The sequence below is a fragment of the Cricetulus griseus genome, chromosome X, assembly GCF_003668045.3.
Source record: "Cricetulus griseus strain 17A/GY chromosome X, alternate assembly CriGri-PICRH-1.0, whole genome shotgun sequence".
Classification (NCBI taxonomy): domain Eukaryota; kingdom Metazoa; phylum Chordata; class Mammalia; order Rodentia; family Cricetidae; genus Cricetulus; species Cricetulus griseus.
In genome coordinates, this window is record NC_048604.1 from 67,319,987 (window position 1) to 67,346,429 (window position 26,443).

General features: G+C 38.8%; 1 protein-coding gene and 1 pseudogene across 1 annotated transcript in view; both read left to right on the forward strand.

Moving 5' to 3' along the window:
- LOC100768301 overlaps positions 1–8,471 on the forward strand; it is a 45,598-nt gene extending 37,127 nt beyond the window's left edge. The window contains exons 7-10 of the mRNA XM_035449729.1: positions 3,802–4,049; positions 5,078–5,217; positions 7,808–7,954; positions 8,427–8,471. Of these exons, the coding sequence (XP_035305620.1) occupies positions 3,802–4,049; positions 5,078–5,217; positions 7,808–7,954; positions 8,427–8,471 (580 nt within the window). The remainder of the gene's footprint in view (positions 1–3,801; positions 4,050–5,077; positions 5,218–7,807; positions 7,955–8,426) is intronic.
- Positions 8,472–19,682: 11,211 nt separating this feature from the next.
- LOC100768010 lies at positions 19,683–21,439 on the forward strand (annotated as a pseudogene).
- The last annotated feature ends 5,004 nt before the right edge of the window (positions 21,440–26,443 follow it).

The window sequence follows — 26,443 nt, forward strand, 5'->3', positions numbered from 1 at the left end:
TTATATCCCCCTTTTCGTTTCTGATTTTGTTAATTAGCATGCTCTCTCTCTGTCTTTTGGTTAGTTTGGATAGAGGTTTGTCTATCTTGTTGATCTTCTCAAAGAACCAACTGTTTGTGTCATTGATTCTTTGTAATGTTTTCCTAGTTTCTACTTTATTGATTTCAGCTCTCAGGTTGATTATTTCCTGGGGTCTACTCCTCCTTGGTGAGTTTGCTTCTTTTTGCTCTAGTGCTTTCTGTTGTTCTGTCAGTTTTCTGATGTGACTTTTCTCTAGTTTCTTCATGTGGGCACTTAGTGCTATGAACTTCCCTCTTAGCACTGCTTTCAGAGTGTCCCATAAGTTTGGGTATGTTGTGTCTGCATTCTCATTAGATTCTAGGAAGTCTTTAATTTGTTTTTTTATTTCTTCCTCAACCCAGGAATGGTGCAATTGGGTGTTATTCATTTTCCAAAAGTTTGCAGGTTTTCTGCCATTTGTATTGTTGCTGAATTCTAGCTTTAATGCATGGTGGTCTGATAAGATACAGGGGGTTATTTCAATTCTTTTGTAACTATGGAGGTTTGCTTTGTTGCCTACTATGTGGTCAATTTTAGAGAAGGTGCCATGTGGTGCTGAGAAGAAGGTATATTCTTTTGAGTTTGGATGGAATGCTCTATAGATATCCGTTAACCCCAGTTGGGTCATAACTTCTTTCAGGTCCTTTGTTTCTTTGTTAAGTTTCTGTCTGGTGGTCCTGTCTAGTGGCGTAAGGGGGGTGTTGAAGTCTCCTACTATAAGTGTGTGTGGTTTTATGTGTGGTTTGAGCTTTAGTAATGTTTCTTTTACAAATGTGGGTGCCTTTGTATTTGGAGCATAGATGTTCAGGATTGAGATTTCATCTTGATGGACTTTTCCTGTGATGAGTATGAAATGCCCTTCTTCATCTCTTTGGATTGATTTTAGTTTAAAGTCCAATTTGTTAGATATTAGGATTGCTACACCGGCTTGTTTCTTGAGGCCATTTGATTGGAAAATCTTTTCCCATCCTTTTACTCTGAGGTATCGCCTGTCTTTGAAGTTGAGGTGTGTTTCTTGTAAACAGCAGAAGGATGGATTCTGTCTTCGTATCCATTCTGTTAACCTATATCTTTTTATGGGTAAGTTAAGACCATTGACATTTAGGGATATTAATGTCCATTGTTCGTTGGATCTTGTTTGTTTTGGATTTATTGTTGGTGGTATCATTGTGTGTGGTTTTAAACTTTATTTTTTTAAACTATTTTTTATGACTGTCTATTTCTTTTTTTTTTTACATCTGAACCCATTTTACTGTGTATCTGTAATCTTTTCTGTCTGCATAATCAAAACCTTAAACTGACAGACAGCATAGCCCATGGTACACTGGTGGCTCAAGCCTACAGGCAGTGGCTGGAATATGTGTCACTGTACCATGGTCTGCGTGAAAGGCTGTGGGATTAGGAAGCCACATTTGGTTTAATTTTTGTGTGTTTGGAACCTTTTCAAAAGCTTTCTCAGGTCTTATGTGGAAATGCATGTCTCCATGTTGTATACCATTTGTAGTTGCACCTTTTTTTGTCAGGTCTGTCAGATGCCCAATAATGACATGGAGACCTATTAATAATTACAAAAGCTCAGCCCATAGCTTATAACTAGCTCTCTCTCTCTCTCTCTCTCTCTCTCTCTCTCTCTCTCTCTCTCTCTCTCTTTCTCTCGTTTTTTGAGACAGGGTTTCTCTGTAGCTTTGGAGCCTGTCTTGGAACTCGCTCAGTAGACTAGGCTGCCAAACTCAGAGATCTGCCTGCTTCTGCTTCTCAAATGCTGGGATTAAAGGTGTGTACCACCACCACCCAACTCTAACTAGTTCTTATAACTTAAATTAATCAATATCTTTTAATCTATGTTCTTTTATGTGGCACAATTACCTTTACTCTGTATTGCCCATGTTGCTTCCTCTGTGTCTTCTCATCTCCAACCTTCTTCTTCACAGCATCCTTTGTGCCTGGAAATCCTGCCTAGCTACTGGCCATTCAGCTTTTTATTTAACCTATCAGAGTGACACATCTCCACAGTATACAAAAAGATTATTCCACAACACAGTTTTATCTTAGTTTGGATTTTCTTTAGTGATTCTATTTCTACTTTAATGTTTTGAACTATTTTCACTATTCCATTTTACTGTTTGTGTTTTCACAGACTTCACTAAGTATTTTATTCATGTATTCTTTAAGGTCCTCAAATATATTAATAATTGCTATTTTGAAGTCCTTTTCATGTACTTCAGCTATATTGCACTTCTCAGAGCCTATTGTAATAGTGTTACTGTATTCTGGTGGAGGCGTATTGTCTTGGCTGTTAGTGTTTGTGCTTTGTGCTGGTGTCTGGGCATCTGAGGGGTTGAATGAGGTGATCCTAGGTGTTGCTATCTGGTCTTGTCTTTGTTGGATAGGTAGGCCATCCTTGGTTTCTATTGTCCTCCTTGGATCTTAGGGAAGCATTGTGGCTGTTGGTTCCATGGTAGAGACTGCTTTTTCATGTCAGTTGGTGGCAGAAAGGAGTAGAGATGGGCTTACCGAAAAGACTTAGAGGGGCTTCAAGAAAGAGATAAGAGGATCCTGTCTGCACCAAGAGGCAGGATCCCTGGAAATGGCAGATGTGGTAGGATAGGGGGATTTTGCAAGTAAGGTGCAGTAAGACAGAATAATTTGGAGATAGCAATGAATGGGCTAGGGGACTTTTGGTTTGAACCAGGAGTTGAACTCTCCAGTGAATAGAGTTGAGTAAGGAAATGAGGCACCTGTAAGCAAGTAGTTACCAGGCTCATGGCGAGAATGGAGAGAACATAATGGAGGACAGGAAGATTAGTGTAAATAACTTAGGTGAGTCTCTGCCAGGTTTGGCCACTGGGAGTCCTGGGTAGAAAGTGTTTTGAGGTATCAGTGGTAAACATAAAGGAATGGAGATGGATAGAGGTAGAGGAAGTGGAGAGGGTAGAGAGAGACCATAGGAAGGAGGAAATCTGTGTTCTCACCAAGGTTTGGTGGAGTCCCCAGGGAATGAAGGGAGGGTAGGAGAACAGACCTCTGCAAGCATGCTGCCTCAGGGATGGAGAAGAGACTGGAGATATTTTAATGGACAGGAAGGAGAGTAAAACAAATCACCTGCCTGTATCTAGGACCAGTGTGTCCACTGGAGGACCCAGGCAGAAAGTGTGTCTAGGTATCAGTGGCTGACAGAAGGTTGGGTTCAAAGCAAGTTCAGTGGAGTCCCCATGGATTGAAGGCAGGGTGGGGGAAGAGGCACATACAAGCAGTATGCTACAGGGTTGAGGATGAGACTGGAGAAATCATAATAGAGGACAGAAAGGAGGTGGAAACTGCCTACCTGAATCCCAGACTCTTGTGGGCACTTGGGATCCCAGGTGGAGAGTCCGGGCTTATTTTTCAACTGGGAGAATGTTAAATCTGGAGAATGTTAAATGGAGTTTGAATAGGTAGTCCTTCTCTTCTCAGTTTGTGGGATTCACTAAGTTCCAAGCATGCAGAACAACTTCTTGAGAATCAGATAGTTGGTAGTAGAGCTGTCGAAATGTAAAGAAACCAAAGGCCAACATAAGGCCTTATATAGCCATGGTGTGGCTTGGAATTTAGATAATATCATATAAATGAAAAACATGGTTATTTTATAACTTTGAATTTGATGTATGCTGCCAAAAATGCCTTTCATAAGAATTTTATGGGTAATTCTTTATTGTCATCAATTAGATTATTGTTCATCCTTCTCTTCATCTTTTCTCTTAGGAAAATGTCACACCTGGACATTTCAGGAGTAAATGATCCAGAAAGCATTCCACGTGGCCAAAGAATCTGCCTTTATCCCAAGTTTGATCCTCAAGATGAAAACGATCCAGTGAAAGCAGATATTGGCCTGGTCATCCTTGAAGAGCCTCTCTACGGGGAAGAGATCCCAATATCTCAGTCCTCTAATATATCCCTAAAAAGCTGTTCAAAGTGCCAATACAGAAGCTGTGAAGTGTACGAATATCAGAGTAAGTAAAAGGAGTCAGGTTACACTATTTTGTGATTTTGGCTCTGGTCATATTTCTTTCTAAAGAAATTAAGTCTCTGAAGTGGGAATAATAATCTAGAGGAAATGGTGGAGATCCTTAAGTCCATATTACCTCAGTCCATTGGGAGATAAACTGAAGAATAAGGAAGGAATGGGATATGCTCATGTTTAAGTCTCAACTCTTGTTACAGGACTCTTTCTATCACACAGCTATTTTTACTACTTGTTGCTGTGATGAAAGACCTAAGAGATTATTTGAGACATGATAGATTTATTTTGATTCATGGTTTCAGAAAGTTCCATATGGCTGTGTGTCTCTGTGTACTGGGCAAAACACTGTAGCAAAACATGTGGTGGAGGCTGTTCTTCACTTCTTTGTGGTCAGGAAGTAGAGAGAAGGGAGGAGTAGAGGAAGGGGCAAAGGCATGCCCCCAGTTAGCTACCTCTCCAATTAGGGTGCACTTCATACCTTTAACCATATCTCCACACTGCCATCATATTCAAGTGATTAATTCATTGTTTTGTTAAGAGTTGTTATGAGCCAGATGTTTGAAAATGCTATAGGACATGCCCACAGTTGGGCTTTACTTAGGTACTCCAAGGTGTTTCTTTTGTTGTTGTTGTTGTTTTTGAGACAGTCCTGGCTGTCTTGGAACTCATTTTGGAGACCAGGCCTGACCTCTAACTCATAGAAATCTGCTTGCCTGTGCCTCCTGAGTGCTAAGAGTAAAGGTATATGCCACGAATGCAATCCAAGGTGTTTCTTAATCCAGTCAAGTTGGTAATCAGGACTAACCATCACACAGGTTAAGGAAGGTGTAAATGGTTCAAAGAATCTAAGTTAAGGAGGTGTCTAAAGAGAAGAGAGAAAGGAAAGGGGAAAGTGGGGTGGGGAGGGAAAGGAGAATGTCTTGGGAATATTATGTGATTGAATTGAGAGTGGTGACAAACCAAAGTCAGCGACTGGGTGCTTTGCATCTCTGCATCATCCTTTATGCATACCTGCAGGTAGCAGGAAGCTTGGAACCACAACAGTAAAGAAGATAGCCGTGCAGCTGCTAGACTTCTCAACATGCTACCATCAGCATTCCTATCTAGAGAAGACTGAGGGCTTGTGTATTCAGAGTCAACCACGGGAAGACTGCTGGGTAATCATATACAAAAGCAATATTAAGAATAGGAAGGGAATGCAAAAATGTAGAATTCTATAAATATGCAAGTAAATATCAGATAACAGGACATAAGAAAGTTGGCACCAGGCAAATTCTTGAATCTAGAAAGTTCCATTGGATATTTGAGAGGCATAGTCTACCACAAGGAAGGCTTTGGATACAAATAAGAAATATGAAAAAATGAATCAATAGATAGACAAATACATTTTATATTTATAATTTTATTATAATTTCTTAGTAGGTACCATAATGAACACTGTATGGCTCAAAATTCTCTGTCCACTTATTCATGTAGAAAAGCTACAGAAAAATAAAGGCCCATGCAGGAAAAATTTTAGGTACCCACATATCTTGGACAACTTGAAATCACATTCACAAATACTAGTGAATAGAATTCAAGGGAAGCATTAACTTGAACTGTGCAGATCTGAATTGAGTTATTGAAAGGTATGACCAGCCTGGAATGCTATGTCTCGAGGGATGAGAAGTAACTTAATTAAGCAAGAGAAGATGGAACATTGTTCAAAACTGTTTCAAATTGAGATGAGGAAATAACACACAAAAAGTTATAGAGTTAGTAGATAGGTTTCATAGTGGATAATTTCAAAGGATGAGGTGAATACCAGTACTATTTCTGGAAATATATATGTTAGTTTCTAGAAACACGAGGTTAGAAATTCAAGTAAGACTTGAGGGGACTGCTGTTTATTTGGTGAGACAGAAAAGAAGCATCTGATCCAGTCCTTAGAATGTCAGTCTGATAGGGGAGATGAAGGAGCCAGAGTGCTCACAAACATCAGAGGGATTACAGTAGAATGGGGGTGCCAGAAAAATCATCCATCCAGAAGGACAATAGATATCTGCACAGTATGAAATTAGCTCTGAGAGTAAAATGAGGTTTAATTTAAAGTGTGTTGAAGTTAATATTTCAGCTACTATTTAAAGATAAGTAGCCATTTACCAAATAGGATAAGTATAAAAGAAAGTGGTGGCATTCAAGTCATAGGGAGCAGAATAAGACAAGTCTGGAAACTGTAAAAATACCTTGATTTGTGTGTAGGGGGAAGTAGAGTATGAGGGAGGAGAGAAGTGAGATACAAATAATCATGGGGTAGATTGTGAATGTGTTATTGCTTAATTAACATAAACATACTGTATTATTTAGAGAATGGGGGGCAAACAAATGTTTTGACAAGAGAAATGGTGTGACAAAGTTTATATTCTGAAGTTTACTCATAGTGGGTGTGAAAATACCCTAAAAGGGAAGTCTTGTTGAAGAAATGCAAAATAACAGTTTATGAGATAAAGTATTTATGCACTCTTCATACTTACATAATAACCTTATCTGAACTAGAGTAATGGCATGTTCACATGAATTTATATGTTTTTGAAAGGTGATCAAGAATAAGTAAATAATACAAGTGCTATTTAAATATTTTGAGTAAAATATACCAGGACAATAAACATAAAACAGAGCTTATTATAACCTTACAATCTGATTGCAATCTGTATGCAATCTGAAACAACTGGACTCTAAAGACAGTATTAGCCTAAAATACTTGCAGCACAAGATAGAAGGGTTTTTGTTTAGATAATCTTGTTCAATGGTATTAGGTACTCAGGAAAGACATTTGTAAAAAAAAAAACAATAAAAGTGTTTGAATGGAGTTGAGGAAGAAGTGATGAAGGAAGTCTTTTGAGTATCAGAGCAGTGTTACAAGTATAGGGTAGAGGAAAAGCCAATACAAAGATTTTGATGTGGAAGTATGTAACAGAAACGAGAGGCCAAGTGACCATAGCATCTTAGTCAAGTCAACAACAGTAGGTGATACCAAGGTGGTAACAAGGGTTACAAAGGTCTTATAAGCTGTTAAAAAACTAACCTTTAAACATTGTTAAGACTTTGAAGCACTCACTGAAGGGTTTTTAAGCAGAAAGATGTAGTGATTTTTCTTAGATTTTAAGAGGATAAGTTTCTATGCTGAATTAAAATCAGATGTAAGAAGGATAAGAATGTGCCTTTTTATAAGGACACTATATTATTTATCAAGAATAGGAGCATCCCTAGAATACATTAATTAATTAAATTATTAAAATCCTTTATTTGGAAATTCAAGTATGAGAACCATTATTTGTTAATAGACTGGTAACAAATGTGGAAGAAGGAGAGTCACTGGGAATGATTTCAAGATTTTTTTTTAAATTTTAAAACTTGAATTTTTGAAAGGATGTTGTAGCTGTTACTAGAAAACAGAGCAAAGGGAAGATTTTGAATGAAGAAGATTATTGGTTCTTTTCTGTTTTAACATTATTTGGAATAACTTCTAGAAATCCAAATTCAGTGCTGATGAAGTAGGAGTCTGAAAATTTGTAATTAGTACCAACATTTGCTATATTCTTTTATCATGTACTTGAACTGTATGTGCCTAGTCTTATACTGGTAATTTCTGGGAGCTGCTTGATAATGAATATTATTTTGAATTTTCCCCTCTTTTTCACATAGCATATGAACTGTATGCACAGTAGACTTCATAAGTGACAAATATTTCTTGGTTTTCTTATTCAGATACAGAGAGCCAGTCCTGTTCTATGCCTCCTAAAGAACCACTGGGAACTGGTGGGCCTCATACACAAGACATCAAGGATATGTCAAAATCCCACAGTCATCATTAGAACAGCTCCCTACTTTTCCTGGATGAAACGATTCATCAAAGCATCTAAGAAGCTACTGAATCCTACTTCCTCCTTACACTGTAGGACAATGCAGGAAAGCGAGCATGTCCCCCAGATCAGACATAGCCATAATTATATTTCAACCTCGGCCTCTCCTAATTCCTCCTTGAGGTCTTTGCAAAGAAACTTAGGTATTTCTTCACAAACAAAAAATGTCAAAAATTTCCCAACAGTCTTTAATTTTAGTGATACAGATTCTAATACTAATATCCATAAAATGTTCTTTGATAAAAGCCAAACCCCAGTAGCTGTCAGGCTTCAAGCTCAGCAAATGAAGTTATTGACTGGTGCCAGACTTCCAGAAAATTCTGGACAGAATTTAATTCATCAGGTTACCCCTCAACCTAGTGTAGGTAGTTTTTATAAATATCCATTATCTCAGCTTGTTTCTGAAACAGCTATCCCATATACTTCTCCTACGGCTGATACAGTTAAACCCTGGGGTTTTGTAGTGGATACTCCTGAACAGACTTTTGATAAAATCATGGCAGATATAATTAAACAATGGAGTCCATCTGTGGATGATGAAGTGGAGCCTGTCCATTCTCATGACGCTAGTACAACTGATGAAGCTTGGACAGGAAATGCTCCTAATTTAGAGGACTATACAAATGTGAAAGTCATGCAAAATGGATCTCAGAATCAATACACAACTCAAGCCAACTTAACACCAAATATTTCTTTATCTGACAAAGTGATACCCTGGGGAATTTTTACTCCAGGTGCAGCTGTTAACAAAACAGTTGTACCCATAGAGGCCCTAATATCAAATAAAACTTTTGATTTTTCTCTTTCTGAAGGTGCCAGGATTCCCCAACCAAGTGGCACAGTTGAGCCCTGGAGTTCTCTCTCTAACTCTATTGCAAATTCTCAAGATCAACCAATTATTGATTCAGTAAGACCTCAGAATCATCCTGTGTCTCATGCAGGTAGACTCCAGATTGTACCAATGATCAACTTAGGTGCACCCTCAACTTCTAAAGTGGTTACCTATCCATCAATGCCTAATGATCTTGAGTCTAAAAACGTGCCAAATCAACTTCCATACAGTACACCACCAACACAAGGCCAGTCTTCATTTAAGGGTGTGATACAACCTACAGCTGAAATCAACCATAACTGAAAGCTGAATTTGAGAGAGCTAGACACCCAGAGCAGTATTGAAGCTCATGTGTTTATTGAGAAATGTTACTTTTACTCCCCTGGAAACAACTTATATCCTCATTTGAAATGTCATTTGTCCTAATGAAAAATTATACAACACTCATCTCTTTTCAAAATATTAAAATAAAAACAAGTTAAAAAGCAAATACCTTTCTTGTTAATTAGATCTTGTTTTGTGCTGAAGTTTGTAATTTTTAAGAGGATTGGTCTTTTTACATGTAGGAGGCTTACATGTTGAAAAATTATTCCCACAGAATTGAAAAGTCACACTGTTTAAAAACACCACAAAAAGGAGTTACTGGTGCTGCATTTTCCCTAAATTATAAAAATTTTGAAAAGCTATAGCACAACACCATGATAAGAATATTAACATAGAAAAAAGAATATTAACATAGATACAGCTCATCCACCTTAATTCATTTTATGTTTTATTTGTACTCAATTGTATATGTTTGCTATGCAATTATCAATGCATATAGTTTAATGTATCATCTCCACAGTCATGAGATATAATAGTTCTATTATGATAAAGATTCCCTATGTTATCATTTTATAGTCACATCTACTGCTTTCTCACAAGAACCTTGTCATTAATCCTTAGTAGGCATTAATATGTTCTCTTTCAAAGAAATTATCATTTTGAGAATGTTATAGGAATCATATGATGTGCAATCTTTTGTAACTGACCTTTTAAATTCAGAATAACTTCCTTATCTAAGTTAATGCTTATACAAGTGATTATTTTAAAACACATCACTATGTTAGAAAGTGTGGATGTATCACTGTTTCTCTATCCACTCACACACTGAAGGTATCTGGATTATTTCTCATTTTTATTATTGTAAATATTTCTATGGATAACAATATGCAGTATTTGTGCAGACACAAAACTTATTTTTTCCAGGATAAAGATTCCTGGTTGACTCATTTTAGTTTCTCTTTCTGTTTCAGACAAGAACAATTTAAGGGAGGGTTTATTCTAGCACATAGTTCAGATTATAGTTCATTTTGGTCTAGTCAGAGCTGTAGGATCTTGAAGGAACCAGTCATATTACATCCACAATCAGGAAAAATGCATACTAGTGCTCAGCTCATTTTCTTCATTGTATACAATCCTGGATCCTTTGCCAGGGAATAGTCTCACCTATAGTTTAGAAGATTCTTCCCACATCAATTAACATAGTCAAAATACTTCCCACTACCAGGCTCAGATGCCCATCTCCTAGGTGATTTTAAATTCTGTTAAGTTGACAATAAAACTAGCCATCACACTCAGTGATTACATAGTGGAATTTTAATTTATCTAATAATAGATTCATGTGCAATTATCAAAAATAATAGAGAGAACAAGGAGGACCCTAAGAGAGACATACATGGTCCCCTGGAGAAGGGGAAAGGGTCAAGATCCCCTGAGCAAATTGAGAGCAGGGGAAGAGGGGGGAGGGAGCTATGAGAATGAGAAGGGAAGAAGAGGAAGGATGCAGAGGTCATGAGGGAGCAGAAAGGTTGAGTCAGGGGAAGAATAGAAGAAAGGATATGTGATAGGTAGGGTTTGAGTTGGGGTGGTGGTAGACGAGGACAGCAGGTAGAAGGGAACTGGGATTGTCATGTAAAACAATCTTGTTTCATATATATATATATATATATATATATATATATTATATATATATATATATATAAATTCAAGTTAGGGAACAGGCTTGTTTCACATGTAAGTCCCTTCTCCCTCTCTCTCCACTGTCCCACATCCCTCCTCCCCCACCTCCAACCTACTCCCCCACCCCTTCCACCTACCACTCCCCAGACAGGGTAGGGCCCTCAACAGGGGCTCTGCAAAGTCCACCAAATCTTCCTGGGCTGGGCCTAGGCCCTTCCCCATGTGTCCAGAGCCAGAGTGTAACCCTGCACGTGGGATGGGCTCTCAAAGTCCCTTCTTACCACAGGGAAAAATACTAATCCACTTCTAGAGGCTCCCTGGAGTGCAGGGGCCTCCTTATTGGCATCCATGTTCAGGGGGCTGGATCAGTCTTGTACTAGCTTCCCAGATAGTGCCTGGGTTCGATATGTTTTCCCTTTTTCAGGCCAACTGTTTCTGTGGGTTTCTCCAACCTGGTACAGACCCCTACAATCTTCATGCCTCCCTTTCTTCAACTAGGTTCCAGATTTCATCTCAGTGTATTTCTGTGGATGTCTGTCTCTGCTTCCATCAGCCACTGGATGAGGGCTCTAGGATGGCATAAAGAGTAGTCATCAATCTCATTTTAGGGGAAGGGCTTTTAGGTTATCCTCTCTTCTATTGCCTGGATTGTCAGATTGTGTCATCCTTGTAGGTCTCTGGAGATCTCCCTGGTTCCAGATCTCTTCTCGGACCTATAGTGACTCCCACTAGTATGGTATCTCTCATCCTGCTCTCTTTCCTCTATTCTTCCCCCTACTCAATATCCCTGCTCCTCCATTTCCTCTCCTCTACTCCTCTTCTCCTGCTCTTATTGTGGCAGCACCCTCTCCTCTACCCTCATGCTCCCAATTAGCTCAGGAGTTCATGCCACGTCCCATTCCTGGGGTCTATTTATCCCTTAGAGTCCTTCATGATTTCTAGTTTCTTTGGTGAAGAGGATTATAGGCTGGTAATCCTTTGCTCTGTGTCTAAAATTCATATATGAGTGAGTACATACCATGTTTGACTTTTTGTGACTGGGTTACCTCACTCAGGATGGTTTCTACTAGTTCCATCCATTTGCCTGCGAATTTCAAGATTCCATTGCTTTTTTCTGCTGAGTAGTACTCCATTGTATAAAGGTATCACATTTTCTCTATCCATTCTTCAGTTGAGGGGCATCTAGGTTGCTTCCAGGTTCTTGCTATTGCAAACAATGCTGCTATGAACATGGTTGAACAGATGTCCTTGTTGTATGAACATGCATTATTTGGGTATATACCCAAGAGAGGAATGGCTGGATCTTGAGGTAGATTGATTCCTATTTTTCTGAGCAACTGCCATATGATTTCCAGAGTGGTCTTACAAGTTCACACTCCCACCAGCAATGGAGGAGTGTTCCTTCTTCTCCGAATCCTCTCCAGCATAGGTTGTCATTGGTATTTTTGATTTTAGCCATTCTGATACGTATGAGGTGGTATCTCTGAGTTGTTTTAAGTTGCATTTCTATGATGGCCAAGGATTTTGAGCATTTTCTTAAGTGTCTTTCAGCCATTTCAGATTCCTCTGTTGAAAATTCTCTGTTTAGTTCTGTACCTCACTTTTTAATTTCATTGTTTGGTGTTTTGGTGGCTAACTTCTTGAGCTCCTTATATATTTTGGAAATCAGCCCTCTGTTAGATGTGGAGCTGGTCAAGATCTTTTCCCATTCTGTGGGTGGTTGTTTTGTCATACTGACTGTGTCCTTCGCCTTACAGAAGCTTCTCAGTTTCAAGAGGTCCCACTTATTAATTGCAGACCTCAGTGTCTGTGCTACTGGCGTGATGTTCAGGAAGCGGTCTCCTGTGCCAATTTTTTCAAGGGTAATTCCCACTTTCTCTTCTAGAAGATTCAGTGTGGCTGGATTTATGGAGAGATCTTTGATGCATTTGCACTTAAGTTTTGTGCATGGTGACAGGTAGGGATCTATCTGCAGTCTTCTGCATGTCTGAATCCAATTGTGCCAGCACCATTTGTTGAAGATGCTATCTTTTTTCCATTGTATAGATTTAGCACCTTTGTCAAAAATAAGGTGTTCGTAGGTGCGTGAGTTAATATCTGGGTCTTCAAATCGATTCCATTGGTCTATCTCTCTATTCTTGTGCCAGTACCAAGCTGTTTTCAGAACTATGGCTCTATAGTAGATCTTGAAGTCAGGAATGGTGATGCCTCCAGAAGATCTTTTATTGTAAAGAGTTGTTTTGGCTATCCTGGGTTTTTTGTTTTTCCATATAAAGTTGAGTATTGTTCTTTCAATGTCTGTGAAAAACTGTGTTGGGATTTTGATGGGGATTGCGTTGAATCTGTAGATTGTTTTTGGTAGGATTGCCATTTTTACTGTGTTAATTATACCTATCTAAGAGCATGGGAGATCTTTCCATTTTCTGGTATCTTCTTTAAAGTCTCAAAGTTCTTATTGTACAGGTCTTTCACTTTTTTTTTTGGTTAGTGTTTCCCCCAGATATTTTATGTTGCTTGTGGATATTATGAAAGGTGATGTTTCCATGATTTCTTTGTCATTGGGTTTCTCATCTGTATACAGTAGGGCTACAGATTTTTTGAGTATATTTTGTATCCTGCTACCTTGCTGAAGGTGTTTATCAGCTGTAGGAGTTTCCTGGTAGAGTTTTTCGGGTCACTAATGTAGACTATCATATCATCTGCAAATAGTGAAAGTTTGACTTCTTCCTTTCCAATTTGTATCCCTTTGATCCCCTATTCTTGTCTTATTGCTCTATCTAGAACATCAAGTACAACATTGAAGAGGTATGGAGAGAGTGGACAGCCTTGCCTTTTTCCTTATTTTAGAGGAAACGCTTTGAGTTTCTCTCCATTTAGTTTGATGTTGGCTATTGGTTTGGTGTATATTGCGTTTATCATGTTTAGATATGTTCCTGTTATTCCTGTTCTCTCCAAGATCTTTATCATGAAGGGATGTTGGATTTTGTCAAAGGCTTTTTCAGCATCTAGTGAGATGATCATGTGGTTTTTCTTTTTCAGTTTGTTTATATGGTGGATTACATTGATGGATTTTCGTATGTTGAACCATCCTTGCATCCCTGGGATGAAGCCTACTTGATTGTGGTGGATGATTTTTCTAATATGTTCTTGGATTCGATTCGCCAATACTTTATTGAGTATTTTAGCATCAATATTCATGAGGGATATCGGTCTGTAGTTCTCTTCTTATCTTTGTGTTGCTCGAGTATCAAAGTGATTGTAGCCTCATAGAAAGAGTTTGGCAATATCCCATCTGCTTCTATTGTGCGGAACAGTTTGAGGAGTACTGGTATCAGCTCTTGTTTGAATTTCTGGTAGAATTCTGGAGTGAAGCCATCTGGTCCTGGGCTTTTTTTGTTTGGGAGGCTTTTGATGACTTCTTCTATTTTATTAGGGGTTATGGGTCGATTTAAACTGTTTATCTGATCTTGATTTAATTTTGGTAAGTGATATTTATCCAGAAAACTGTCCATTTCCATTAGATTTTTGAATTTTGTGGAGTACAGATTTTCAAAGTATGACCTGAAGATTCTCTGGATTTCCACAGTGTCCGATGTTATATCCCCCTTTTCGTTTCTGATTTTGTTAATTAGCATGCTCTCTCTCTGCCTTTTGGTTAGTTTGGAAAGAGGTTTGTCTATCTTGTTGATCTTCTCAAAGAACCAACTCTTTGTTTCATTGATTTTATGTAATGTTTTCCTAGTTTCTACTTTACTGATTTCAGCTCTCAGGTTGATTATTTCCTGGGGTCTACTCCTCCTTGGTGAGTTTGCTTCTTTTTGTTCTAATGCTTTCAGTTGTTCTGTCAGTTCTCTAATGTGACTTTTCTCCAGTTTCTTCATGTGGGCACTTAGTGCTATGAACTTCCCTCTTAGCACTGCTTTTAGAGAGTCCCATAAGTTTGGGTATGTTGTGTCTGCATACTCATTAGATTCTAGGAAGTATTTAATTTGTTTTTTACTTCTTCCTCAACCCAGGAATGGTGCAATTGGGTGTTATTCATTTTCCAAGAGTATGCAGGTTTTCTACCATTCATATTGTTGCTGAATTCTAGCTTTAATGAATGATGATCTGATAAGATACAGGGGGTTATTTCAATTCTTTTGTAACTATGGAGGTTTGCTTTGTTGCCTACTATGTGGTCAATTTTAAAGAAGGTGCCATGTAGCACTAAGAAGAAAGTATATTCTTTTGAGTTTGGATGGAATGCTCTATAGATATCCGTTAACCCCAGTGGGTCATAACTTCTTTCAGATCCTTTGTTTCTTTGTTAAGTTTCTGTCTGGTGGTCTTGTAGGGTGGCGTAAGGGGGGTATTGAAGTCTCCTACTATAAGTGTGTGTGGTTTTATGTGTGGTTTGAGCTTTAGTAGTGTTTCTTTCACAAATGTGGGTGCCTTCATATTTGGGGCATAGATGCTCAGGATTGAGACTTCGTCTTGATGGACTTTTCCTGTGATGAGTATATCACATCACTTTTCCTGTGATGAAGAAGTATGAAATGCCCTTCTTCATCTCTTTTGATTGATTTTAGTTTGAAGTCTAATTTGTTAGATATTAGGATTGCTTCACCTGCTTGTTTCTTGGATCCATTGGATTGGAAAATCGTTTCCCTTAACTCTGAGGTGCAATCTGTCTTTGAAGTTGAGGATAGATTCTGTCTTCCTGTCCGTTCTGTTAGCCTGTGTCTATTTTTAGGAGAGTTAAGAGGGATATTAATGAACATTGATTGTTCATTTTTGTTTGTTTTGGATTTGGTGGTAGTGGTGTTATTGTGTGTCGATTTCCACCCCTGTTTTTCTTTTGACTGTTGGTGAAAGGGCATTATCTATTGCCTATGTTTTTGTGAGTGTAGTTAACTTCCTTGGGTTGGAGTTTTCCTTCCAAAACTTTCTGCAGGCATGGATTAGTGGATATGTATTGTTTAAATCTGGTTGCCACGGAATGTATTGTTTTCTCCACCCACAGTGTTTGAAAGCTTTGCTGGATATAGTAGCCTGGGCTGGCATCCCTGATCTCATAGTGATGGTAGAATATCTATCAAGGAGCTTCTGGCTTTCAGAGTTTCCATGGAGAAGTCAGATGTAATTCTGATAGGTTTGCCTTTATATGTTACTTGGCCTTTTTTCTTTCCCACTCTAAATATTCTTTCTTTATTCTGTATGTATGTTTGGGGTTTTGATAATTATGTGGCGAGTGGACCTTCTGTGGTCCACTCTATTTGGTGTTTGGCAAGCTTCCATTGGCATGTCTTTCTTTTTTTTTAATGTTTTTTATTAGTTCAAGTTAGGGAACAAGCTTGTTTCACATGTAAGTCCCTTCTCCCTCTCCCTCTCCCTCCCCTCACTCCCATCCCTCCTCCCCCACCCTCTACCTACCCTCCATCCCATCCACCCACTACTCCCCAGGCAGGGTAGGGCCCTCAATGGGGGCTCTGCAAAGTCTACCAAATCTTCTTGTGCTGGGCCATGTGTCCAGGGCCAGAGTGTATCCCTTCATGTGGGATGGGCTCTCAAAGTCCCTTCTTACCACAGGGAAAAATACTAATCCACTACCAGAGGCTCCCTGGAGTGCAGAGGCCTCCTTATTGACATCCATGTTCAGGGGGCTGGATCAGTCTTGTACTGGCCTCCCAGATAGCATCTGGGGTCGATGTGCTCCCCCTTGTTCAGGCCATCTGTTCCCGTGGGTTTCTCCAACCTGGTACATATCCCTTCGATCTTCATTCCTCCCTTTCTTCAACTAGGTTCCAGATTTCATCTCAGTGTATTTCTGTGGATGTCTGTCTCTGCTTCCATCAGCCACTGGATGAGGGCTCTAGGATGGCATAAAGAGTAGTCATCAATCTCATTTTAGGGAAAGGGCTTTTAGGTTATCCTCTCCACCATTGCCTGGATTGTCAGATTGTGTCATCATTTTAGGTCTCTGGAGATCTCCCTAGTGCCAGATTTCTTCTTGGACCTATAGTGGCTCCCTCTAATGTGGTATCTCTTATCCTGCTCTCTCTCCTCTATTCTTCCCCGGACTCAATATTTCTGCTCCTCCATTTCTTCTCCTCTACTTCTCTTCTCCTGCTCTTATTGTGGCAGCACCCTCTCCCCTACCCTCATGCTCCCAATTATCTCAGGAGTTCATGCCACGTCCCATTCCTGGGGTCCATGTATCCCTTAGAGTCTTTCTTGTTTCCTAGTTTCTTTGGTGAAGAGGATTATAGGCTGGTAATCCTTTGCTCTATGTCTAAAATTCATATATGAGTGAGTACATACCATGTTTGTCTTTTTGTGACTGGGTTACCTCACTCAGGATGGTTTCTTCTAGTTCCATCCATTTGCCTGTGAATTTCAAGATTCCATTGCTTTTTTCTGCTGAGTAGTACTCCATTGTATAAATGTACCACATTTTCTCTGTCCATTCTTCAGTTGAGGGGCATCTAGGTTGTTTCCAGGTTCTGGCTATTACAAACAATGCTGCTATGAACATGGTTGAACATATGTCTTGTTGTATGAACATGCGCTATATGGTTATATAGCCAAGAGTGTAATGGCTGGATCTTGAGGTAGACTGATTCCCATTTTTCTGAGCAACCACCATACTGATTTCCAGAGTGGTCTTAACAAGTTCACACTCCCACCAGCAATGGAGAAGTGTTCCTTTTTCTCCACATCCTCTCCAGCATACATTGTCATTGGTATTTTTGATTTTAGCCATTCTGACAGGTATGAGGTGGTATCTCTGAGTTGTTTTGAGTTGCATTTCTCTGATGGCCAAGGATTTTGAGCACTTTCTTAAGTGTCTTTCAGCCATTTCAGATTCCTCTGTTGAGATTTCTCCATTTAGTTCTGCATCCCACTTTTTAATTTCATTGTTTTGTGTTTTGGTGGCTAGCTTCTTGAGCTCCTTATATATTTTGGAAATCAGTCCTCTGTCAGATGTGGGGCTGGTGAAGATCTTTTCCCATTCTATGGGCGGTCGTTTTGTCTTACTGACTGTGTCCTTTGCCTTACAGAAGCTTCTCAGTTTCAGGAGGTCCCATTTATTATTTGCAGACCTCAATGTCTGTGCTACTGGCAGAATGTTCAGGAAGTGGTCTCCTGTGCCAATTTCTTCAGGGTAATTCCCACTTTCTCTTCTAGAAGATTCAGTGTGGCTGGATTTATGCTGAGATCTTTGATGTATTTGCACTTAAGTTTTGTGCATGGTAACAGGTATGGATCTATCTGCAATCTTCTGCATGTCCGAATCCAATTGTGCCAGCACCATTTGTTGAAGATGCTATCTTTTTTCCATTGTATAGATTTAGTACCTTTTTCAAAAATAAGGTGTTCGTAGGTGCATGAGTTAATATCTGGGTCTTCTAATCGATTCCATTGGTCTATCTCTCTATTCTTGTGCCAGTACCAAGCTGTTTTCAGAACTATGGCTCTATAGTAGAGCTTGAAGTCAGGAATGGTGATGCCTCCAGAAGATCTTTTATTGTAAAGAGTTGTTTTGGCTATCCTGGGTTTTTTATTTTTCCATATACAGTTGAGTATTGTTCTTTCAATGTCTGTGAAAAACTGTGTTGGGATTTTGATGGGGACTGTGTTGAATCTGTAGATTGCTTTTGGCAGGATTGCCATTTTTACTATGTTGATTCTACCTGTCCAAGAGCATGGGTGATCTTTCCATTTTCTGGTATCTTCTTTAATTTCTTTCTTTAAAGTCTCAAAGTTCTTATTGTACAGGTCTTTCACTTTTTTTTTTTGGTTAGTGTTTCCCCCAGATATTTTATGTTGCTTGTGGATATTATGAAAGGTGATGTTTCCCTGATTCCTTTATCATTGGATTCATCATCTGTATATAGTAGGACTACTGATTTTTTGAGTTAATTTTGTATCCTGCTACCTTGCTGAAGGTGTTTATCAGCTGTAGGAGTTCCCTGGTAGAGTTTTTCGGGTCACTAATGTAGACTATCATATCATCTGCAAATAGTGAAAGTTTGACTTCTTCCTTTCCAATTTGTATCCCTTTGATCCCCCTTTGACATGTCTTTCTTTAGGTTGGGGAACTTTTCTTCTATGATTTTGTTGAATGTATTTTCTGTGCCTTTGAGGTGAGTTTCCTCACCTTCTTCTATACCTATTATTCTTAGTTTTGGTCTTTCCACAGTATCCCATATTTCCTGGATATTTTGTATATGGGATTTTTTGGACTTAAGAGTTTCATTTCTTGATGAATTCATTCCCTCTAGTTTATCGTCAGCATCTGAGATTCTGTCCTCCATCTCTTGTATTCTGTTGTTTATGCTTGCATCTGTAGTTCCTAATAGTTTACCCAGCTTCTCTATTTGCAGCATTCCTTCAGTTTGTGTTTTCTTTATTGTCTCTATTTCAGTTTTCAGGTCTTGAACTGTCAGAATTGTTTATCTCATCTGTTTGGTTGTTTTTACTTGGCTTTACTTAAGAGATTTATTGATGTCTTGTATTTTTTTTTGGTTTGTTTTCTTCCATTTTTTCAAGGGATTTTCTAATACCCTCTTTCAAGGCCTCTATTATTTTCATCAAGTTGTTTTTAAGGTCATTCTCTTCTGGTTCATCTGCATTGGGATGTTCAGGTGTAAAGTCCCTAGACTCTTCTGGTGTCATATTGTTTTTTTTTTGTTGAATGTGTTTTTATATTGTCTTTTCCCATCCCTTCTTCCAGTGGGTACAGGTGGGAAATCTTCCTTTTCTGGTGGGTACAGGTCCAAAATTCCCTTCTGGTGGGTGCATGCAAGTATGTCCAATATTCTGATGGCTCTCTTCTTCCCTTGGCTGGAGGTGGGACTAGTACCTTGACATTGGCAGACTCTGGATGGGCTGTTCCTCCTGGATGGGTTCCCCAGTGTGCAGTCCCCAGGACTCCGGAGGCTCTGAGCAGGGCACTGGACGGTGAGATGGAACTCCTGTCATATATCTTAAGGTCTGAAATTGTAATCCCTCCAACACTGTATTTTTTCCCATTAGGAATGTATTGGCTATGTGGGTTCTTTTGTGGTTCCATATGAAATTTAGGATAGCCTTTTCTATTTCTTTGTGGAACAAGATGGAGATTTTTTATTGTAATTGGATTGAATCAATAGTTGTTGGTAGAACTGTCATTTTTACAATGCTTCCTCTACCAATCCATAAGCCTGGAATATTTTTCCATGTTTTAGTGCTTCTATCTCTTTTTCAGAAGCTTAAAGTTTTCATTGTAGATGTCATTCTCTTTCTTTGTTAGGTTCATTCCTAGATATTTTGTTGTCTTTGCAGCTATTGTGAATGGAAGTGTTCCCACAATGTGCTCTGTATGTTTGCTGGTGGTGTATAGAAAAGCTATGCTTTTTGCAAGTTGAGTCTTTATTCTGCCATGTTGCTGAACTTGCTTATTATTTCTAGAAATTTTCTAGTAGAATTTTTGTCATCAATAACATATAATATCATCTAGTGAGTAAGATGGCGGGCGGAGAAGCCAGTGTTACTGTCCGGAAGCTGGTGTTACTCTCGGGCAGCCACACCTTTCTTGTCAGGATCTCTCCACCTTGGATATTACCAAGTTGACTCCCCTTTCACAGGAAGTTATCAGCAGACAAGCCACAATTAATATAGGTACAATTGGTCATGTTGCTCATGGGAAATCTACAGTTGTAAAAGTCATTTCTGGTGTTCACACTGTCAGATTAAAAAATGAATTGCAAAGGAATATTACCATAAAACTTGGATATGCTTATGCCGAGATTTACAAGTTTGATGACTCAAGTTGTCCTCGACCAGAATGTTACAGATCTTGTGGAAATAGTACACCTGATGAGTTTCCTTCAGATATTCCAGGGACAAAAGGAAACTTCAAACTAGTCAGACATGTTTACTTTGTTGACTGTCCTGGTCATGAAATTTTGATGGTAACTATGCTGAATGGTGCAGCAGTGATGGATGCAGCTCTTCTGTTGATAGCTGGTAATAAATCTTGTCCTCAGCCTCAAACTTCTGAACATCTGGCTGCTATTGAGATTATGAAACTAAAACATATTTTGATTCTGAAAAATAAAATTGATTTGGTGAAAGAAAGTCAGGCTAAAGAACAGTATGGAGAAATACTTGCATTTGTACAAGGTACAGTAGCTGAAGGTGCTCCTATTATTCCAATTTCTGCTCATTTAAAATACAATATTGAAGTTGTCTGTGAGTATATAGTAAAGAAAATTTCAGTACCTCTAAGAGACTTTACTTCAGAACCCCGACTGATTGTTATTCGGCCTTTTGATGTTAACAAACCTGGCTGTGAAGTTGATGACCTTAAAGGGGGGTGTAGCTGGTGGCAGTATTTTAAAAGGATTATTAAAGGTGGGCCAGGAGATAGAAGTGAGACCTGGTATCGTTTCCAAAGACAGTGAAGGAAGACTACTTATGTGTAAACCAATCTTTTCCAAGATTGTAACACTTTTTACAGAACACAATGATCTTCAGTATGCTGTTCCAGTTGGTCTTATTGGAGTTGGAACAAAAATTGACCCAACGTTGTGCCAAGCAGATAGAATGGTGGGGCAGGTCCTTGGAGCTGTTGGAGCATTACCTGAGATATTCACATAATTAGAAATTTCCTACTAAGACAACTCCTGGGTGTCCATGCAGAAGGAGACAAACAAGCAGCAAAGGTCCAAAAGGTATCCAAGAATGAAGTGTTCATGGTGAACATAGGATCTTTGTCTACAGGAGGCAGAGTTAGTGCAGTCAAGGCTGATTTGGGTAAAATTGTTCTCACCAATCCTGTGTGCACAGAAGTAGAAGAAAATTGCTCTTAGCCGATGAGTTGAGAAACACTGGCATTTAATTGGTTGGGGCCAAATAAGAAGAGGAGTGACCATCAAGCCAACAATAGACAATGAATGAAATGATACACTTGAATGAAGGCAAGATTTTTCTTAACAACCTTAGAGATATTTTTAAGTTAAAAGTAGTAATATCACAGCTTATATTAGTCAAAACTGTCAGGTTATTCTCATTTTCATTAGAAAAAATTGATTTCTGTAATGTCAAACTTTTTGGCACATTTAAGCTACAGTTCAACAGTGTTACCAGTGTAGCTTTGAAATGAAACTGTCAGTTAACAACTTTTGCTGTATACTATTACAGTAAAGCTTTTCTTATGATTCATGTTTGGATATTTTCAGGCTTGAAAAACTGTTACATTGATTAAAAAAACAACTTGAAGACTGGCTTTTTATTTGCCTCATATTTTACAGTACTTTATGTAAAATTTAAGATGAAAAAATAATTGGTACAAATAAGATTTTCTGTTTGAACATGAGAGCTCATTTACAGGGATCAACTTCTCTGTTACTTTCCTTTGTTCCCAGGAAGCTCAAGTCAGTTCTGTATTTCTGAGGTTACTTCCTAAATTCCTAGCAATTCTTGAAAATACTATTACATAAAATGCTTCTAAATAAATAAGTTCAGAGATACTTTCAAAAAATAATGTATAATATCATATTGTCTGCAAATAAGGATAGTCCTTTTCCTTTTCCTTTCCTATTTGTATCCTTTTAATTTCTTTCTCTTGACTTTTTGTTCCAGTGAGTGCTTTGAGCTCAGTGTTGTAAAGGAGTGGGGATAGTGAGCAGCCCTGTTTCATTCCTGACACAAATGGGATTTCTTTAAGCTTTTTTTCCTATTTAGGAGGATGTTGGCTATGGGTTTCTTGTATATAGATTTTATTGTTCTCCCTCTAACTCTAGATTCTCTAGGACTTTAATCACAAAGGCATGGAGGATTTTTATCAAAGGCCTTCTCTACATCTATTGGGATGATCATGGGATTTCAAGTCCATTTACATGGTTTTCTACATTTATTGACTTGCACATAATGAACCATTCTTGCATTTCAGAGATAAAGCAAATTTACTCATGGTGTATAGTATTTTTTGTTTTGTTTTGTTTTGTTTTTCAAGGCAGGATTTCTCTGTGTAGCTTTGGAGCCTATCCTGGAACTCGCTCTGGAGACCAGGCTGGCCTCAAACTCACAGAGATCCGCCTGCCTCTGCCTCCCAAGTGCTCGGATTAAAGGCACGTGCCACCAACGCCCGGATGGTATATAGTATTTTTGGTATACTACTACATTCTCTTTGCAAGTATTTGCTTGTAGTTTTCATTTTGTTGTGGTGTGTCTTTACATGGTTTGGATATTAGAATGATACTGGCTTCATAGAAAGAGTGTTCCTTCTGTTTCTATTTTTTTAAAAATAGTTTAAGAATTGGCTGCAGATTTTCTTTGAATGCCTGGTAGAATGCTGCTGTGAATCTGTCTAGCACTTGACATTTTGTTTTTGTTTTTTGTTTATTTGTTTTTTGAGACAAAGTTTCTCTGTGTAAGGGGTCTGGCCTTTCTGGAACCTTTTGTAGACAAGACTGACCTGACCTCACAGAGATCCATCTCCCTCTGCCTCCCAACTGCTGGGATTAAAGTCCACACCAGGCTGGGCTTTTTTTTTTTAAGCTGAAATGCTTTTTATGACTATTTTGTTGACTTCTTGGTTAAATTTTGGTGGTTTGGTGGAATCAAGAAATTCATCCTTCTTTTTAAAATGTTTTTAGCTTAATGAAGTACAGGTTTTAAAAATATTCCCTTAATATTCTGAATCTCTTAGGTGTTTGTTGTAATTTCCCTTCTTATTTCTGATTATGTTAATTTGGGTCTTCTTTTTCTTTCTTTTGGTTAGTGGGACCAAAGATCTGCCAATCTTGCTTATTTTTTCAAAGAACATGTGTAGGGAGACACTGTAGCTCTGCCTCCTAGTAGCCCGGACAGGTGTACCGGGACACGCCCATGAGGGCGTGGTGAGGGGAGGTCTAAAGGTGAAGCGGGGAGGATTCTTAAGGGACGGAGGACAAGTGGATAGTCGCTTCTCCCTTCTCCTCTCTCTGGCCTGGCTGCCTTGCTGCCCCTGGCATGATCTGGCTTGCACTTGGCTGGTGTTTATCTGAATAAAGAAATCTTAGCCATACATACTGCGGATTGATCTCTTCACTTGGCACCCAACGTGGGGCATGAACCCACGACCCTGGGATTAAGAGTCCCGTGCTCTACCGACTGAGATTTATGATTTGATTTTAAAGGGCAAACTAAGCTGACTGGAAAAGATTCAGCAGAAATTATAGTACCTTTAACTAATGATGAAATTTCCTCCTTATGGAAGGATAATGAATATTGGCAGATAGCTTTTACTGACTTTTTGGGAACAATTACTAACAACTATCCCAAAACCGACAAAATTAAATTCATAAAAAAGACAGTCTGGATTCTTCCACGCATTGTAAGACAAACTCCCATTTCTGGAGTTCTTACCTTCAACACTGATGCCAACAAATCAGGTAAGGCTGATTATAAAGCAGGTGAGGTAAGTAAAGTAGTTCAAAGTTCATACACATCTGTACAGAAGGCAGAATTATATGCAATTCTCATGGTGCTTATGGATTTTACAGAACCTCTTAACATAGTTACTGATTCCCAATATGCGGAGAGAGTTGTCTTGCACATAGAGACTGCAGAATTCTTCCCTGATAATACTGAACTAACCTCGTTGTTCTTACAATTACAGGAAACAATCAGACACAGAAGTAATCCTCTGTACATTACACATATCAGATCCCATATGGGTCTGCCAGGCCCACTGGCACAAGACAATGACAAGATTGATCGTTTATTAATTGGCACTGTGCTAGAAGCCTCAGAATTTCATAAAAAGCATCATGTAAATAGCAAGGGTTTAAAGAAGGACTTCTCCATCACTTGGCAACAGACCAAGGAGATAGTGAGAAACTGTCCTACTTGTTCCTTTTATAACCAAACTCCACTGCCAGCAGGCTGTAATCCTAAAGGCATTCGGAGGAATGAGATCTGGCAAATGGACGTCTTTCACTTTATAGAATTTGGAAATTTGAAATATGTGCATCATACCATTGACACATTCTCAGGTTTCCAATGGGCTACTGCTCTCAACTCTGAAAAGGCTGATTCCGTTATTACACACCTACTAGAGGTGATGGCAGTTATGGACATACCAGCACAGATAAAAACTGACAATGCTCCAGCATATGTCTCCACAAAAATGGAACAGTTCTTCAAATATTATAACATAAAGCATGTCACAGGTATGCAACCCAATCCAACAGGACAAGCAGCTGTTGAGAGGTCTAATAGGACACTTAAGGAGGTGCTCCATAGGCAAGCTGGTAAGTCAAAACCCCCCAAACATAGGTTGCATAATACCTTATTGACACTAAACTTTCTTAAAGCCAACGACGAAGGACAAACAGCTGTGGAAAGACACTGGACTATGGAAAAAACTGCTGAACTAAATCAACCAGTGTACTTCAAAGATGTACTGACCTTGGTATGGAAACCTGGGCATGTGTTACGTTGGGGTAGGGGTTTTGCATTTGTTTCCACAGGAGAAGACAATCTTTGGATACCATCGAAATTTATCAAGATTTGAGTTGAAAAGACAACCCTCTTGACAAGGACTACTGACAGGTATTTACTGAGGTATATCTCATGAAATAAATAAAAGCCTCCCAAAGGAATGGGAAGTGCTTTGTTTTTATCCTCACAGGAAAACCCACCTCCGGAAGTCAAAGGACACTTCATGGGTAAATACTTAAAGGAAAGAAGGTAGCTATAACCATCAAACAAAAGGAACATGCAGTATGGTAAACTTTACAGCTGTCTCTCAAATAACTCTATTTCTCTTCATTTCCTAGTCCCTATTCAATTAAATCGATGCTGGATTTAGAGTTGGATTTGGCTTTCCTCCCCTAAAATCCAAGCATGTTATTTAACAAAATTTTAAGGTTTCTGTGTTATATCAAGAAGCCAAATTGGTATAATACAGAATAAATAAAGTATTGGAGGACTATCTTTGCCTTTTCTTGGCTCTTTCTTTCAAGGCCTACACCCTCTCATAATTGTCGTTTTTCAATGGTTGCCTTTGAAACCATTGAAACAGTACACATACATGTGTAAGCAAACATTTCTCTGATGACACTTATATTTGAGTCCCATACATCCAATGAAGACCTGCCTGACGACAATCCATGCATGCTCCGGAAAAAGAATTGGACCATTCCTCTCTGACTGCACTGGATTCAACTCACTCCATTTCGACTGACACTCCAACCAGCGCCTCGAGTACTGACTTCAATCAAGTTGAGGATTTCAACCTAAATCTTCAATCAAGCAAATTCCATCTAACATGGACTGGAGATAACCCAATAGAGACTTTCCCTATGTTAACATTTTTCCCCCCCACAGGACCCCACAAGGCTACCATTGTCCCATTTCAGCAGGAAGTAACTTAGAAGATACTATGCCCCCATTCTCCATTATTGTTTATTAGGGTAGTGTAAGGCTAGTTAGGAATAACTTTCTTATGGTTTAGAGTTGGGATTGGAAGGAGGTGTTCAAGTTAGACACCCTTTCCACATGACTTTAGGGCTTAGACGGAATAGAAAGTTAGGATGTACAATAGCAGATTATTGTATCTTCTTATACTTCACCTTTATGATTGTTAATTTTGAATGTTTTACACTATTAAGTTTTAATCCTCTTTTAGACTAA